This window comes from Meriones unguiculatus, chromosome 11 (genome assembly GCF_030254825.1).
Source record: "Meriones unguiculatus strain TT.TT164.6M chromosome 11, Bangor_MerUng_6.1, whole genome shotgun sequence".
NCBI classification, from domain to species: Eukaryota; Metazoa; Chordata; class Mammalia; order Rodentia; family Muridae; genus Meriones; species Meriones unguiculatus.
In genome coordinates, this window is record NC_083359.1 from 55,701,676 (window position 1) to 55,718,323 (window position 16,648).

The 16,648-nt window shown below is 48.3% G+C and overlaps 1 protein-coding gene across 2 annotated transcripts; it reads left to right on the plus strand.

Moving 5' to 3' along the window:
* The first annotated feature begins 3,560 nt into the window (after positions 1 to 3,560).
* On the plus strand, positions 3,561 to 15,684 carry Chit1 (chitinase 1). 2 transcript variants are annotated; one of them, XM_021633794.2, is made up of 11 exons: positions 3,561 to 3,691; positions 5,045 to 5,074; positions 7,515 to 7,716; positions 8,258 to 8,314; positions 9,508 to 9,673; positions 9,866 to 9,990; positions 10,769 to 10,892; positions 12,531 to 12,716; positions 13,635 to 13,742; positions 14,623 to 14,749; positions 15,253 to 15,684. In XM_021633794.2, exons 1-11 carry the CDS (start codon positions 3,637 to 3,639, stop codon positions 15,495 to 15,497), a joined length of 1,425 nt encoding a protein of 474 aa, XP_021489469.1. In that variant the 5' UTR covers positions 3,561 to 3,636; the 3' UTR covers positions 15,498 to 15,684. The 2 variants fall into 2 exon arrangements, with proteins under 2 accessions (XP_021489469.1, XP_060220311.1); XM_060364328.1 differs by lacking the exon at positions 14,623 to 14,749 and having other exon boundaries at positions 15,361 to 15,684.
* The last annotated feature ends 964 nt before the right edge of the window (positions 15,685 to 16,648 follow it).

Here is a 16,648-nt window from a genome sequence, read left to right on the forward strand (position 1 = left end):
TCAGAAGTGGACTGATCATTGTGATGAGCCAGAGTCAATGAGTAACTGAAGGAAAACAGTGTTTCCCAGACATGGCAGGGCAGGTGCACAGCAGCTGTGACAGCACACATGGAACCTGCTAGGGCCCAAGCCAGACGAAATCCCAGCGTGGGGGGGAGGGGGGAGTGGGCACAAAAGTCCTGTACCTAACGGAGGAGCTATTGGAAATTAGTAACTAATGGAAGAGGGAGAGTCAGTTTTCTTTAAAGGTGTGGTCCCTGGTAGGCTGTCCATGTTGAATGTGTGGATGGCCACACATTCAAGAGTAATACGGACAGTACAAATCAGCCTTGACAGGGAGAAGGAGAAAGAACAAAAGGAGGAGGAAACACAAAACTGATTAGGTAGGAAAGGGGAGTGGGTCTGAGATGCGTTGGGAGGAGTGAGTATAATCAAAACACAGTGTATGTGATTCTCAAAGAACTAATAAAGTAGATGCAAAAGGGGGAGAGGAATAAGGGTAACCAGAATCCACTGCAGACATGTCTGAAATGGCCAAGAAAGTTACTTCATAAAAAAGGTATCTCTACCCCAACCTCAGGCTGTGACTTCTCTTGTAATAAAGATCTTGGTAGAGGCAAAGAAGGAAGGGATCCTGAAGTGGGACCATAGTGAATCAGTATCCTTAGAGGCACACAAGGACCCAGGGAAAGGATGTGTGTAATGGAGTAGGCAGAGGGGCAATATGCTGCCACAGGCCACAGATGCCTCAAGCAACCTTGAAGATGAAAGGAGAGCTTGTCCTCTAGAGCCTCTGGAGAAGCCATAGCCCTGCCACATGCTCATTTCAGGCCGCTTCCTCCAGAACCAGGAGAAAATAAGTCACCCAGTTTGTTAGAGCAGTCGGAGGAAGCTAGCACTGTACAGGTCTTGACTATCATCAAATTTTTTAAAAATGTTTAGTAGAATAGATGCTCTTTTAAAATTATTATCATTTATTACAAGTTATTTACTTTGTATCCCAGCTATGGCCCTCCCTCATTTCTTCCCAATCCCACCCTCCCTCCCTTTTCTCCCCTTATGACCCTTCCCTAGTCTACTGATAGGGGAGGTTCTCCTCCCCTTCTATTTGATCCTAGCCTATCAGGTCTCATCAGGACTGGTTGCATTGTCTTCCTCTGTGGCCTGGCAAGGCTACACCCCCGAGGGGGAGGTGATCAGAGAGCCAGCCACTGAGTTCATGCCAGAGAAAGCCCCTGCTTCCCTTTGAGAGACCAAAAGATTAAAAATAATCCGCTATTATTAGTATTTAAGGCCTGAACTAGGTGGATGGAGAAATCCCGTAATACCCTGAGGGGAAGAACCCGCCTTACTGCATTCTTTCCCTACCCACTAGAGATACAGTTGCTAGGAAACTGGCCCATCCCCCTAGGGAGGGACACAAGTCATTAATGGTCTGGGGACCTTCCTATAGCCAATCAATTCAAAATGTAGCATTTTGACCAATAGATGCTTTCCAGGCAGGAATCGCCCCTGCCTTGGTCATGCTGGGAGGAACCAGAACCTTTAAATCACCCAACTAACCTGAGCACGGGGTGCTCAGCTTTCACCGCTTCAGCGGTCGGGGGTGTGGGCCCAAGATGCAGCTTGTAATTTACAATAAAAAATAAAAAAACCTCCTGTATTTACAGTGGAGTCTATTTATTCCTGGTCTTTTGGGGTTCATGGGCAGAACACCTTACAAGGGACCCAACTTAGAAACCGAGTCTATGGGCTATCTGAGCTGGGGTTTTAGGTCCTCTCTATGCATTGTCCTTGGTTGGGGTACCATTCTCTTCAGGGTCCCCAGGGCTCTTTTTTTTTTTTTTTTGGTTCTGTTGGTCTCCTTTTGGAGCTCTGGTCTGTCACACCCACACCCACCCCAGGTCTTTCTATCTCCCTCTTTTTTTTTATAAAATTCCATGCATTCTGCCCAAAGTTTGACTATGATTCTCAGCCTCTGCTTCGATACCTCGATCAATAAAGTCTTTCAGAGGCTGCTATGATAGGTTCCTGTCCTATTCCCGGTCTTCTCCTGCGTCCGATGTCTTTTGAGTTTGTTTTTCTGAATGAGGATTAAGCATCTTCCCTAGGGTCTTCCTTGTTATTTAGTTTCTTTAGAAGTATAGATTTTAGTATGTTTAGCCTATATTATATGTTTAATAATCACTTATGAGTGAGTATATACCATGTGTGTCTTTCTGTTTCTGGGTTACCTCACTCAGGATGATCTTTTCTAGCTCCCACCATTTGCCTGCAAATTTCATGATTTCCTTGTTTTTAATAGCTGAGTAGTATTCCATTGTGTAAATGTACCACAATTTCTATATCCATTCCTCAGTTGAGGGGCATCTGGGTTGTTTCCAGATTCTGGCTATTACAAATAGAGCTGCTATGAATATGGTTGAGCAAATGTCCTTGTTGTATAGTTGAGCGTATTTTGGATATATGCCTAGGACCAGACACACTAAACCTGTTAGAAGAAAAAGTGGTGAAGAGCCTGGAACTCATTGGCACAGGAGACAACTTCCTGAACAGAACACCAACAGCAAAGGCTCTAAGATCAACAATCAATAAATGGGACCTCATGAAACTGAAAAGCTTCTGTAAAGCAAAGGACATTGACATCAGAACAAAATGACAGCCTACAGACTGGGAAAAGATCTTCACCAAACTTACATCTGACAGAGGGCTAATATCCAGAGTATATAAAGAACTCAAGAAGTTAAACACCAATAAACCAAATATTCCAATTAAAAAATGGGGGTACAGAGCTCAACAGAATTATCAGTAGAGGAATATTGAATGGCAGAGAAACACTTAAAGAAATATTTAATGTTCTTAGTCATCAGGGAAATGCAAATCAAAACAATGCTGAGATTTCACCTTATACCCATCAGAATGGTTAAGATCAAAAACTCAAGTGACAACACATACTGGAGAGGATGTGGAGAAAAGGGAACCCTCCTCCATTGCTGGTGGGAATGTAAACTTGTACAACCACTTTGGATATCAATCTGGCACTTTCTCAGACAATTAAGAATAGTGCTACCTCAAGATCCAGCTATATCACTGAATTATTAATCACTATTATTATTGTGGATTTTTTTCTTAGTCATGGCTGTAACAAGTTAGTATCCTGTAGAGAGCAAAAAGATAACACTGTGAAAACAGCTTATCTCTGTAGCCCATTGTCATAGAGAGGGGGGAACTAAGTTCAAGAGTAGGTTGTAGAGAAGTGGGAGAGCTGATCTAGTCCACAGCTGTCCTGGCTGGTGAGTCCCTTGTCTTCTCCTGGGCCTCATGAGGCTTGGGTCTGTACTTGGTCCTGCCAACCCACACAAAGAGCAGAGTCATGCTTGGGCAGCAGAAAGGCTGTGTGCCCTTCCTACTTTCTTCTCTTTGCCTCCTAGTTTGGCAATAGCAAAAGCCTACTTTCCACCCTTTCATTTTTCCAGAAAAGCAAGAATTGCCAAAGACTATTGTGTCAGGTTTGCTGAACTCACATCACTGGGCATTCTCTCTCTCTCTCCTCCCTCAGGCATCTATTGCAACACTCCTGGCTCTGCAGTAGGCTGGTCAGATGAGAGCAGAGCAGGACCTGAGGAGCTGGTGTGCATGAAGCCGACAGCTGCCAGAGTCAGCATCATGATACAGTCCACGGCCTGGGCAGGTGCGTAGGCTTGGACAGGGAGAATGGGCTGGGCTTCAAGGGCCATTTATGAGGATATTCAATGGCCTGTGGCTCCCTCATGCTATGCTCAGGAGATGTTTGGTCCATTCTGCCTGCTCCTGCCTCCTGCCTTGGCTATTGTTTTCAGCCCACAAGTGCTTATACTGTAAAAGAAACATTCTTCCATAGGCCCTGTCCTCAAAATACAGTCAGTGAGCCCCTATACTGGGCTTTTTTTCCCTCTCCTGGTCCAAGAAGCACCAGCCAAGGGTCATCCTCCCTTAGCTTGTATTGCCTGTCCTCCAGAAAGGTAGCCTAGGGCCAAGAACACTAGGTGTTCTTACAAAAAATATTATTTTACATATTTACATGATATATATTAACAACGTATAATGTATGTACATATGCCTGGGTGAATTTATGTGTACCACACTCATCCAGGTGCCCACAGTGGACGGAGGAGGACATCAGATCCCTTTAAAAATGGAGTTCTAGGCAGTTGAGAGCTACCTAATGTAAGGGCAAGAACAGCGAGCGCTCTTCCTCACCGTGTCACTCCCCCCCAGACTCTGCTTGCCAATTTCATGCAGATCTTTTGTTTGTTTGTTTTTTGTTTTGTTTTAGAATAAAAAGAAAACCCAAGGTCATCAGAAAGGCGAAAACAAATTCTTTGAAGGAGTCTGCAAGCCTTAGATCTCCAAGGCTGCTAGGGACGATCTTAGCCTCTTCTGCCAAGTGAATCGCTGGGGCTAGGGGGAGCAGGTGCCAAGCCCGTCGGAAGACAGGGTCTTAGCCAGGTGGCAGTGGTGCACACCTGTAATCCCAGCAGCTGGGAGGCAGAACCAGGAGGATCTCTTTGAGTTCGAGGCCAACCTGGTCTAGAGAGTGAATTGCAGAGTGGTAAAGGCTACACAGAGAAACCCTGTCTCAAAAAAAAAAAAATGGGGGTTTCCTACCCAGCTCTTCCAGGTGGGCTCTCCCTAGCACTGGGGAGGGTTTTCCTCTTGTTCTGCAGAGATGCTTTTCCTCTGCATACCCCACATGTCTGCTGGTTTTCCATGATCTCCCGAAATCCACACCACCCTCCACTGGGGCTCTTGAGCAGCCTCATAGCCATGAAAACTCCATCGGCTTCTGGGATGAAGTCTGGACAAGGACAGACCCCTGGCTGTCAAGCCTGTGAAGAGATGGACAGTTTCCTCCCAAGTCTCCTCTGGAAGGAGAAAGCTTGACTTTTGTGAAACTCACTTTACTTGGTGACCTGCACCCACCGTGCCTCCATCGGCACACGAGGCCTGGACCTTTGATGATGAAAATGACATCGTGACCTCTGTCTTCTCTTTTATTGCTTAGGTGTGATGACTCTGCTGATGGTCCAGTGGGGTGAGTTGCATCTCTTTTTGAGGCCAGTACTTGCTCCCTCAGCCCACCCTGTTTCTGTTATATTCCTCCATTCCAGCCACTACACATACATGTATACATACACATGCATACACACACACACACACACACACACACACACACACACACACACACACGGTCACACTGACAGACCAGGAGGGCTAACCTTCAAAGCTCAGCACCCTGTATTTTTTCTCACTTTCCTAAAAGCGCCACCATTTCTTCTTCCAAGATCTTTGCATCCTCACCCACTAGCTGAACTCCTTCCAGGCATGGCACTGGCTGTGTCCTCCTCTCTCAAGTCTTTCTGAGGTCCTGTGCTCCCACATCTGTGTTCTCACAGCATCTGCACACCTTCTAGTATGTATCATAGTTCCTATAGTCCTTGCCTTGACCGTTTTTTCCCACTGACTCTGAGCCCAGAGATAAAAGAACAAGTCCAGAGCTGTGGTCTCTGTGAGAACATTTGTGCTTGCATTTGCTGATGGGTATGAAGCTGAAGAGGGCTAGAAGAGGGCTTCCATGTTAAACAAACAAGCAAACAAAAGATCTAAGACATTTCCCAGGCACTGCAGCAACTCAAACTCACAGTCCCTTCCCATCCCACCTACTTGCTGGGTACCAGTGGTCCAGGGCCCCTCAGGCTCTTATTCTGAGGATGGTAGGCCTGCTAGGCTTAGCATTGGATGCTCATCTGCCCTCCTGGCCTCACAGTAGGGGTCAGGCAGGCACCCACAGAAGTGACAAGTATGAGGAAGTAATGAGGCTGGGGATTTCTCCAAAAGCCGAGTGAAGTCCCAGCTGCTTCCAGGCACAGTAAGAAGACTTTGTGTAGGCCAGGAATTAATGTCTGTAAGCACCTTGAACAGAACTTACCATATGTCAGCACTGTCTACAGGCTAACAGCTATAGAGTTACACTATGAGACACATTGTGAGGGCAGATTTCCCCACTTTAATTTAAGAGGAGGAAGTTGGGTTACATGAGCAGTAGGCTAGCTTTCTACAGGACCTGCTTTCACCTACCCATGGCACTGTCTCTGTTGTATAAAATGTATTTTGTAACATTTGATGTGCAGTGGTGGTATGTGCCTCCTGATTACTTCCTGGGTGGCCCTCGGCATCTTCTCTGGCTTGCTCTCCACTTTCTTTTGCTAAGAGGCGTTCACCAATCCTTATACACACGGCTTCTAACAAGCTCTGTTCTTGGGTTATTTCTGTCAGGCCATTGATATGCAAAGCTTCTTCTCTCTTAAAGATGACCATGTGCTCAGGGTTGGGTGGACTGAGTTTTCACTTACAGTCGCTTTACACTCCTGTCCCCTCCTCTATCTTCTCACTAGACACACAGAGGGGGACAGTTGAGAGGTCATAAAGAGACCCTGTTGAAACAAAAGGAAGTTCTGGGGGCCTAGACACCAATGTCAGCATGCTGCCAGGTCTCTGGCATAAAATATTACCTTGGACATCCCAGAGTTATACAGGAAGTGGCCCCAGGGAGTCCTGATGGACTAGGACCGAATGGGAGATGGACCCAGGGTTTGTTTTGACTGATGCCGGAATGAAGGCAGTAATTATTGCTCTGGTATCCTGGTCCTGGCTCAGGGCTGCCCTCCAAGGGGCATCAGCATCAGCTCCCACTGGGTGTAGGGCCTCCCCTACAGGGTTTCACAGGTTATAAGGACACCAGACACAAGCTACCTTTCCCTGGGTAATACAGGCTCTTTACTAGAACCTTAGCTGTGGCATTGATAAACGTAGGATCTCTGCAAGGAATAACAAATAAATGCAAACTACTTTAATGGAAGATTAAAGAAACATGAGCCCAGGCCTGTAACTGGAACTGCTCTCTGCCGCTTCACGCATTTGCATTTTAATTGGCATTGTGAAGTATTCCCAGCTGTGCTTTGACGGTTCCACCTCTCTTCCTCTGGCAAAAGAAATGTCATGTTAACTCCCTTTGGGCCTTGTGATGGGCTGTCTCAGGCTTCCGGAGGCTTCAATCCCTGGAACAGATAGAGAAGCCTGCCTGCAGGCTCTGGCCCTAGGGACCTGGACTCTGAGCCTAGGATGTCAAGGGGTCAGGAGACCAGGATCCTAGTACCCTGCTCTGCTGTCTCAAGAGTCAAGCTGACTGAGAAGGGGCTTGAGTGCAGGAACCTCAGTTTGCACATGGTGAAATGAGCTTGGTAATGAGGGTGCTGCCACTGACAGGTGGCCTGTGGCCCTATGACTAACCTATGCAAATGCTTTCCCAACCACGAGGTGCTTGCCCAAACAAAAGCAAGCTGTGTTTATTTCTTGCTGTCAGCGCTTAGCTTAGGTCTATAAGACACTCAGGGGCACTATCTGCCTGGGGCAGAGGCCACCAGTTTTTAGGGGCACTTCTGACAGACATTTTTTTCCTCCTTCTTACTGGTCAGGCTGTGCTGCAAAACTGATCTGCTACTTCACCAACTGGGCCCAGTACCGGACGGGGGCAGCTCGATTCTTACCCAGGGATGTGGACCCCAACTTGTGTACCCACCTCATCTATGCTTTTGCCGGCATGAAAAATCATCAGCTCAGCCCTGTAGAGTGGAATGACCAACTTCTCTACCAGGAGTTGAACAGCCTAAAGAGGATGTGAGCCTTCTTTAGGGGTAGTCGGGTGATTGGTGGAAAGATTACCCCACACACACCCCGAAAACTCTCCATCACTGCAACCCTGCCACCAACCTGCTGTGTGGCACTGGGCAGGTCACATCATCTCTGTCTGGTCATCTGTGCTGATATAGAAGTCATGGGGTGGATGAGAGACTTGTAAAAGGGCCCTGCTGGTTTACATCCAAATAGAATCGGGATTGCAAAACCATTTCCCACTCTGTGGCAAGTCCTTCCTCTTGGGCTCGCCATCTTCAGCTACCTTACAAAGGCCCTCCGGGGACTCTGGTCACTTACTGCCTCAGTTCCTTGTGTTCCTGCACCTGTGTGGTGCTGCCCCAGTTAGACACGGGGTCCCCTGTGTTACCCACATGTCTCTCCCCAACTCTCTAGCTCCCATTGTCAGTGCAGGCTGCGTACCCAGGGGTCTGCATGCTCAGGCTTGCTCCTACCACCCCTCTTAACCTATTACTCTTGTCAGTCCTCCGAGAGATACAGCCTCACACATCTCTTGTCTTTTCAGGAACCCCAAGCTCAAGACTCTGTTAGCCGTCGGGGGCTGGAACTTTGGTACCCAGAAGTGAGTGGACGTGGTGGCAGAATCCATGGATGGGAATGCGGTACCCTGGCAGACAGGGCCCGCCTCAGGGAAAGTAGGCCAGGCCAAAGCATGAAAAGGACTGAGGCTTTTTCCCTCTGGTTCTAGGCCCTCACCAGGACGAGAAGGCAGAGGTGTGGGCATGGCTCCAGGTTGCTGTAGATGCAGTCTTTTCAGGAGTCCAGAATCTAAAACAGCACAGGGAGCCCTGACCTCTCCAGCCTCACTCTACTCTTCCATGGCGTGGGGGCAGGGAACCAGGAATCCCAGACAGCATGCAGTGTGTTTTCTGAGTTCTGAATGGGATATATAGTCAGTGAGATTGAGTTTGGCTGACAAATTACTGTCCATTTCTGTAATTTTTTTTTTTAATTTAAGGAAACAATGAAGCTAGACATCTCCTAGAAAAAAAAATCTAGAATATATAGTTTCCAAAGCTTTAAATATTTAAAAAATATCTTTGGACCATGAGACCTTTTGAGAATCTGGTAAACGTTACAACTCAACTTCCCAAAATAACACTTATATTTTTATTGAAATTGTTAGAATTTTTAGCTTGGTATTCCCAAAGACATGGACTTAAGAATGGACACCATTAGCTTAATTAAGTTAGAAGTTAATAAAAGTAAATAGAGATAGAATCAGTCTGTAAAAAACCTTAAAATCCTTAAGAAGTCCAAGAATTCTTTGGGGGTCCACCGAGGAGGGAGATGGGGAGAGGCGTCTCTGGGTCTAGTGTGGCGATCCGGGAAGACTCTGGACAGCACAAAGGTGGCCCCCACTGCACAGCACTCCACTTAACTGCCAGGAAGCTCAACCAGGGGTCCCAGGTTCCAAGCTCCTTGCTAGTCACTGCTTGCCCCCCAACTGCATCAGAGAAACCTCTATCTTTTTTCCCAATCTCCATGGAGGGTAGGGGACCTGGATAGTTCTGGTTGACAATGAGACAGTTCAGAGACTGCCAGGGGATTGGGGAACCCTTGGTGACACTGATTTTAGGGCTTAGAAAGCACTTCTTTGTTCCTTTCCTTAAGCAGTCCACCAGCATGTCAGCAAATATCCCAGCAATCCCTGGGTAGCCATCCTAGAGCCCTTTCTGGTCTAAACACAAGACTGGGATCCTGAGTACTTTCCTACCAGGCCTAGAGCAAGACCCCTCTTCTGCCATTCCACAGGTTCACAGATATGGTGGCCACGGCCAGCAACCGGCAGACCTTCATTAACTCAGCCACAAGGTTCCTGCGCACTCAGGGCTTTGATGGCCTTGACCTTGACTGGGAGTACCCAGGAAGCCGTGGGAGCCCGGCAGTAGACAAAGAGAGATTCACAGCCCTGCTACACGTACGGCTGGGTGGGCCTAGGGTCACTCAGTCTGCCAAGTGACCCAGGGTGGCGCCCCGCAGTGTTTGAGTTCTGATCTGCACCCAGGGCCAGCAGCTTCAGACTCCAGAGTGTGAACACCTGTGGGGATATAATAGGGGGGAGGGTCCTGCTAGCTCCCGCCCCTGCCTTCACTCTGCATTCTTCCCACAGGACTTGGCTAAGGCCTTCCAGGAGGAAGCCCAGGCCTCAGGGAAGGAACGGCTTCTTCTGAGTGCAGCTGTGCCGGCTGGGCGAGGCCATGTGGATGCTGGCTATGAGGTGGACAAGATTGCACTGTGAGTCTCATGTCCTCCAAGGGTGGAGCAGATCTTTGCCTGCATGACTCGGCTTGCAGATGCTACCAGATGTCTGGGAATTCTGTCCCTGTTTTCTGCATCTGCTACTCCATTATCCCAGATCCTTTCTGTGGGTGTGGGGGTTGGTTGGGTGATCTTTTTCTTCCCTTCCTTGGGTACTTGCTGTTAAAGAAAGAAAACCTTTGGGGAAGGAAGAGAGAGAGAATAAAGCCCTTAAGCATCAGCAAGAATATGGGAAATCGCATGTTTGTTAGCTCTGCAGTGTGGTATGTGGAGCCCCTGTGGCACCCAAGAACACTCAGGAGGTAGAGGCAGGTGGATCTCGGAGTTTGAAACTAGCCAGCTTGACACAGTGAGTTTCAGGCCAGCTACACAGAGGGATTCTCTCTCTCTCCCTCCCTCCCTCTCTCTCTCTCTCTCTCTCTCTCTCTCTCTCTCTGTGTGTGTGTGTGTGTGTAATGGAGGAACAGTTGAAAGCTTGTTGGAAATGCAGCTGAGTGAGGACCTACATTTTAGTGGGATTCTCAGGGGACTTGTGTAATACTAAGGCTTGCGCAGCACCAAGCTAGATTGTTTCCAAAAGGGCAAAAAATCACAGCACAGAGCAGGAAACACCTGAGGAGGCTGAAGGGACAATAGTAGGGGAAGGACACCAAAAACAATGCCAACGGCCACAGTGGGAATGAGAATGGTGGAGGGTGAGGGATGGAGAGTGCCCTCTCTCATGCTGCTGCCACCTTTCCCCACACTCCTGCAGGAGCTTGGATTTCATCAGCCTTATGGCCTATGATTTCTATGGCTCCTGGGGAAAGACCACAGGACATCACAGCCCCCTCTACAAAAGGCAAGAAGAGAGTGGGAAAGATGCTGAGCTCAATGTGGTAAGTGGTCAGCGGGGTGAGGCAGGGATACCCTATCCAGCAGGACCTGTGAGTGACCTCAACTGAACCCCAAGTGCCTAATGGAAAAGAAAAACAGGAAAACCAAGTGAGATACGAAGGAACCAGGGTTTTCCTATTGTCTTTGCTTGCTTGCTTTATTCTGTCCCAAACCACTTCTGAGGGGGAAGCCTCACTTCTCTGCAGCATCTTAGCTGAACAGCTCAAGTCACTTTTATGTCATCAGACACACAAGGAAACCAAAGAGGAAGCCTCCTTGGAACTTGACTCTCCAGCCAATATGGCTTCCATGTGTTTTACATTCTCATCTCTTGTCCAGGGTTAATAACACCAAAGGGAGCTCACTCAGGACCACCAGGAAAGGCCAGGCTGGTTTTAGACTGCAGTTGGGTTTTCCTGCCTGACTCTCTCTTTCTGACCAGTCTGGGTATCGTACATAAGCCCAGGGTAAACTCACAAGTCAAGAATAACCATATCATTTCTCTTTCTTACAACAACCACTGCACTGCTCCCCAAATTAGAAGGCCCTTTGTTTTTGGTGTTCGGTATCTCTCTGGTTCTTTCACAAAGTTTATACTGTGGGCTGGAGGCTCACATCAGGCCTGGCTGCTCACCTCATCTGGAAAACAGCACAGGTTTTGAAGGAAGCTAAATTGCTCAGCCTAGTGAAGGATACAAAGACACAAAGCTAATTGGCGTGGGGCTGAAGTCCCACAGCTGGGTACTGTCTGGGCTGGAAAAGAAGGCCTTCTCCTTTGACCACAAGTCTTCTACTTGTCACACAGTGTGTCTGAGGATTGTTTCTGGCCAGAGGAGTCTCCTGTCCAAACACATAAAGAGTGCCATTTGGGTTTGCAGGACGATCTGAGCTTTTCTCTCAGAAAGCTGGGTTTGGTCACAAGTAAATTATTCACACCAACAGAAAAAAATCAATGCATTGAAAACTGCCTTTTACCTAAGAGGCCTAGACTCACCGTGAGGAAAACGAGCCATAATCTAGGCTGAAGGACAAATCTTCATCCTTCAACATTTATTCAGTCTAAATAGATCAAATCTCTTCGAGCCATAGGCCTACGATTACATTCCCACTAACACACAATTGTGGAAAGGCTTTGTTCAGAGGTAGGTGGTTAGATACTGGAGATGCAAACCCAAGCTTCTGATCTTGTTCTCAGGTGAGACTTACACTAGTTATCAAAGACATGCTCACAGCTTCCTGTGTCATATCTGCTAGGATCACATACACATTATGCCCTTAAATTCAAAAGGTTATTTGTATTGGTTTTACTGTAAACACATTGCCAAGCAAGGCAGAAATTTCTGTCTGCTTTTTCCAGTGATGTATTCTAAGCCTCTAGGACAGAGCTGGCACATAGCAGACTGTCAGTGACTATTTGTTCAGTAAATGGTTGCCTGGTTCCAAAGCCCTAAATCTGGCTATTGGCCTTACAGCTTCTTTCATAGGGTTTAGGAGTCTAAGGGGAGATTGAAAGAGGATGGGCATAAATGGGATGCTCACGAAGAGCTTTGGGTCCAGCAGAGGAGATCCTGCCCCCTTGCTCTCTCAGACAACCAGAACCAAGGTAGAGATAGATTTAGCAGACCCTCCTTCTCTACTAGGATGCTGCTGTGCAACTCTGGCTGCAGAAGGGGACCCCTGCCAGCAAACTGATCCTTGGCATGCCCACCTACGGACGTTCCTTCACCCTGGCCTCCTCATCAGACAGCAGAGTTGGGGCCCCATCCACAGGACCTGGTACCCCAGGCCCCTATATTAGGGAAGGAGGGATACTGGCTTACTTTGAGGTGAGAAGGCTTTTACTATCCTGAGTGTGGTAGAGAGCCAGGGGCCCCTGGGAGGAGAGAGGGCTTCTCCTGAAGTTTCTGAGTAAAGATGGTAAGCTTTTACTATCCTGAGTATGGTAGAGAGCCAGGGGCCCCTGGGAGGAGAGAGGGCTTCTCCTGAAGTTTCTGAGTAAAGATGGTAAGCATGGAGAATTCTGGCCAAAGGAACTCCATCTCCTCCTGGCCACCTTGTGTAAAGCTTTATGTTCAGGTGCCTGAAGTTTAAATCTACAGTTCTAGGTGTCTCCACAGAATCTACTATGTTATCTAGGCTTCCTCAGATGGGAACTTTCCAATCTCTGGTCTCCTCTTGGCACGAGGGGACAGGCACTGTTCATCCCAAAGATGTAAGAAGAAAGACCACTGACCCAAACCATCATGACCAAATTAATTAAAGCAAGCAATTGATTACAGAAAGATTTTTTAAATTTGTGTACATGAGCTGTCTCCCCCCTAAGGTGGAGTTTAAGAGGTCAGCATTGGACATGGGAAAGATAAGGATTTTTATAGTTTAGGGGTAGGGGAGGTTCCAAAGGTGGAATTTGGCAGGCAAATGGAGGGTTACAAAAGCAGAACATAAGTATAACATGTTGTTCATAACAACTCCCTGAAATAAAAACAAGGTATTCATAACAAGGTAGTCATTGCAATGTGATCATAACAACAGGTGATCATAGTAACCTTTCTGAAACAAAGGGATCGTTGCTGTTTCCTGGAACAGAAAAGATTTGATCATAAACAAGCATGAGCCCAAGATGGAGGCAGGTTTTTCAGTACCTACTAGTTTTCTCCTCCTCCTCCTCCTCCTCCTCCTCCTCCTCCTCCTCCTCCTCCTCCTTCTTCTTCTTCTTCTTCCCTAACACAGCTCTGTTCCTGCAGGTCTGCTCCTGGAAAGGAAAACACAGAATCAAGGACCAGAAAGTGCCTTATGCCTTCCAGGGTAACCAGTGGGTGGGATTTGATGACGTGGAAAGCTTCAGAGCCAAGGTGAGGGCCAGCCCTGCTGGGAGGAGGTGGTACCAGGCAGACCTAAGATTTATCCATAGATGAGCACTCAAACCCTCTTCAAGAATGAGTGTTCTTGTAAATGTCCCAACACTGTAAATCCTTCTTCATGTGACAGCTTTTTGAACATTTGTCACTGATGAAGAAAAGGCACAAGGAAAGATGGGGATGAAGCTCAATGGTAGAGTGCTTCTCTCTAGGCTCAAGGGAAGGAGGAATACCCATGGCAGGACAAGTGATTTTATCCGCTCTGTTGAACAGATTTGGAACATGTTCATGTGTCATTGAATTACTTATAGGAACTTGGGTTCCTTTATGTGTTTCCTGGCCTCTCCTCCTGAGGAGACCCTCAGCTCCTGAAGACAATAGAGCTACACTAGTTTGTCAGCAGGCCTCCTGGGGTGGACAGTGGCAGGATCTTTCAGATGGATGTTCTCTGTGGGAATCGAGGAGATGGGAGGAGGGATTGCAGAGGAAGTGTGCTGGTGGCAAGTCCTAAAGCTTGGAAGGTAGTCCTCCAGGGAAGAAACGGTGTGGGCAGTCAGGGTGGAGAAGGAAAGGACGGACCCTGAGGACAGGGTGGAACCCATGAAGGAGAATGAGGTCAATAAGAGGCCCTGATCACCCTAGCTACCAGCCCTTCTCCACAGACGAACACCACGGTGCCCTACATAGCTTAGAGGGAACACAGAACCACAGTGTACTCCCCCAGGGTCCCCGAGGGGAACAAGGACTTGAAGACACGAAGACTGTGAAATCAAAGCTTGCTTCAGAACTTTGGGGAAGCATTCCCTGTGGTAACCAAAGCCTATAACAACCAGTAGAGAGCACATTAATCACCCACATCTGCTCGTGCCTCCAGGTCAGTTATCTGAAACAGAAGGGGCTAGGAGGGGCCATGGTCTGGGCCTTGGACTTGGATGACTTCACTGGTTCCTTCTGCAATCAGGGCCAGTACCCTCTCATCAGGACACTGCAGCAGGAGCTGGGTGAGTAAGGGACCACAGGCTGAATTCAGAAAGTGGGGGGCATACCCTCCCCTCTCATAACCCTTTCTGAGGAAACGACTGTGCCCCAATATTGTGATTTCTCAAATTTTATGCACCCCGGGAGCTAAAGGAACTGTTGAAACTATGTGTTTTTGCACCCTTTTCCTGTTTCTTGTTGGCAATACCTACTGGGGTGTAGTAACGGATTCCCTCCACAGGTCTCAACCTAGGACAGCTTTGTTCTTATCATGCAAAAAGCCAGCCTTTTTGTGGGACCCCCTAGGTGTTCCTCACTAGTATATGACTAGGTGTCACAGCTGGTGTGTGGTCATTGCCGCCTGCTACTGTGTAGCTCAGGTTGTCCTGCACTGTAGGTGTGGCTGTGGTCTGGATATGGGGTGTGCGGGGCCAGGCTGCTGTCTCCGGTGGCTTCTGCTCTGTGCCTGGCCTGTGGTTTAGAATTTGCTGGGACAACATTGGTTGAACCTTCCTTGTCTTTCTAGGTCTTCCATCCGTGCCTACAAGAAGCCCAGAACAGGAAGTACCAGGGCCACAACAGCCTTCTGAGCCTGAGCAGGGACCCAGCCCAGGGCTAGACACCTTCTGTCAAGGCAAAGCTGATGGGCTGTACCCCAACCCTGGAGAAAAGTCCAGCTACCTCAGCTGTGCAGGGGGCTGGCTATTCCAGCAGAGCTGTCCCCCAGACCTGGTGTTCAGCGTCTCTTGCAAGTGCTGTACCTGGGGTTGAGTCTCTGGAACCCCATCCAACCCCAGTCTGAAGCCAGGCTTGGAATCCCCCAAAGCCTGCCTCTGCTTTTCCTGTGGCTGCAGGCCTCTCTGTTCTTTTCATGACCTGGCCTCTGCCCAGCTTCTTTGTTTGCCTTTTGTCTTTCCTGGACTGCCTCTTTACCTGCAAAATAAATACTTAGTATTCACCCGTGATGTTGTAACTCGGCTCTCTAAGCATATCAGAAACTTCCCTGGAGGACCGCACGGTGAGCAAAGGTCAGAGGCAGAAGGTGCATCAAGGACGGTCAGGCCCCATGAAAGTCTCACTGAGTCCACCTGCCAGCAAGCATGTGCCAGCACACAGGTGACAGCATGCGGGGCACGGCCAGGCTCCACACATCTGCTGCTTCAGCAGCCTGTGGGGGAAAGAGGTGCTTAACCTCTGCTAGGCTGTCATTTCCCAAATGGACACGGGGTGGCAGCAGAGAAGAGCTTTTCCCTGCTTACTGCTCTGTCAGCAGCCGCTAGTGAAGCCACCAGTCCCTGAAGGACTGAGTCACCCAGGCACCTACCTGGGCTTGGGCACTCTGTAAGGAAGGTCCTGAACTTTGAAATGAAGTCTACTGAGGCCTTTCACAGGCCTCACCTCAACCACCACTCCCAGGAGGTAGATGACACACAACAATTGTTGTCCGCATTTTATATTTCAGTTGAGGACTGGGATTCTAACCAGTTCAGAGTCCAGAGCAAAGGCTTAAAATGGACCAAGACAAGCATGTGCCAGGAACACCTATTATAGAGTGATCTAACTGGGTGTGGGGTCACAAGCCTGCAATCCCAGCACTGGTGAGGCTGAGGCAGGAGGATCTTTAGTATCAGGCCAGCCTGGGCTATGCAGTGACACTGATTCAAAGGAACAAAGGAACAGAGAAGAGCAAGTGAGCAATGTGTATCCTTGCAGCTTCGGGTGACACTGTGATTGTTTTGTTTGAAGAAAAAATCTTTGTTCCCTAAAGGTCCATCCTGTCAAGCACTTGCAGGAAGCCTGGTTTGGGGTTGGGAATGAGTTAGGTGGGGAGAGAGGCTGGTGCCTGGACTCTTGTTTTAGTGCAACCACAAGGTCCAAAGAACACTTTGGCCACTGCCGCACCCTGGCCTTCTGCAGTCTAT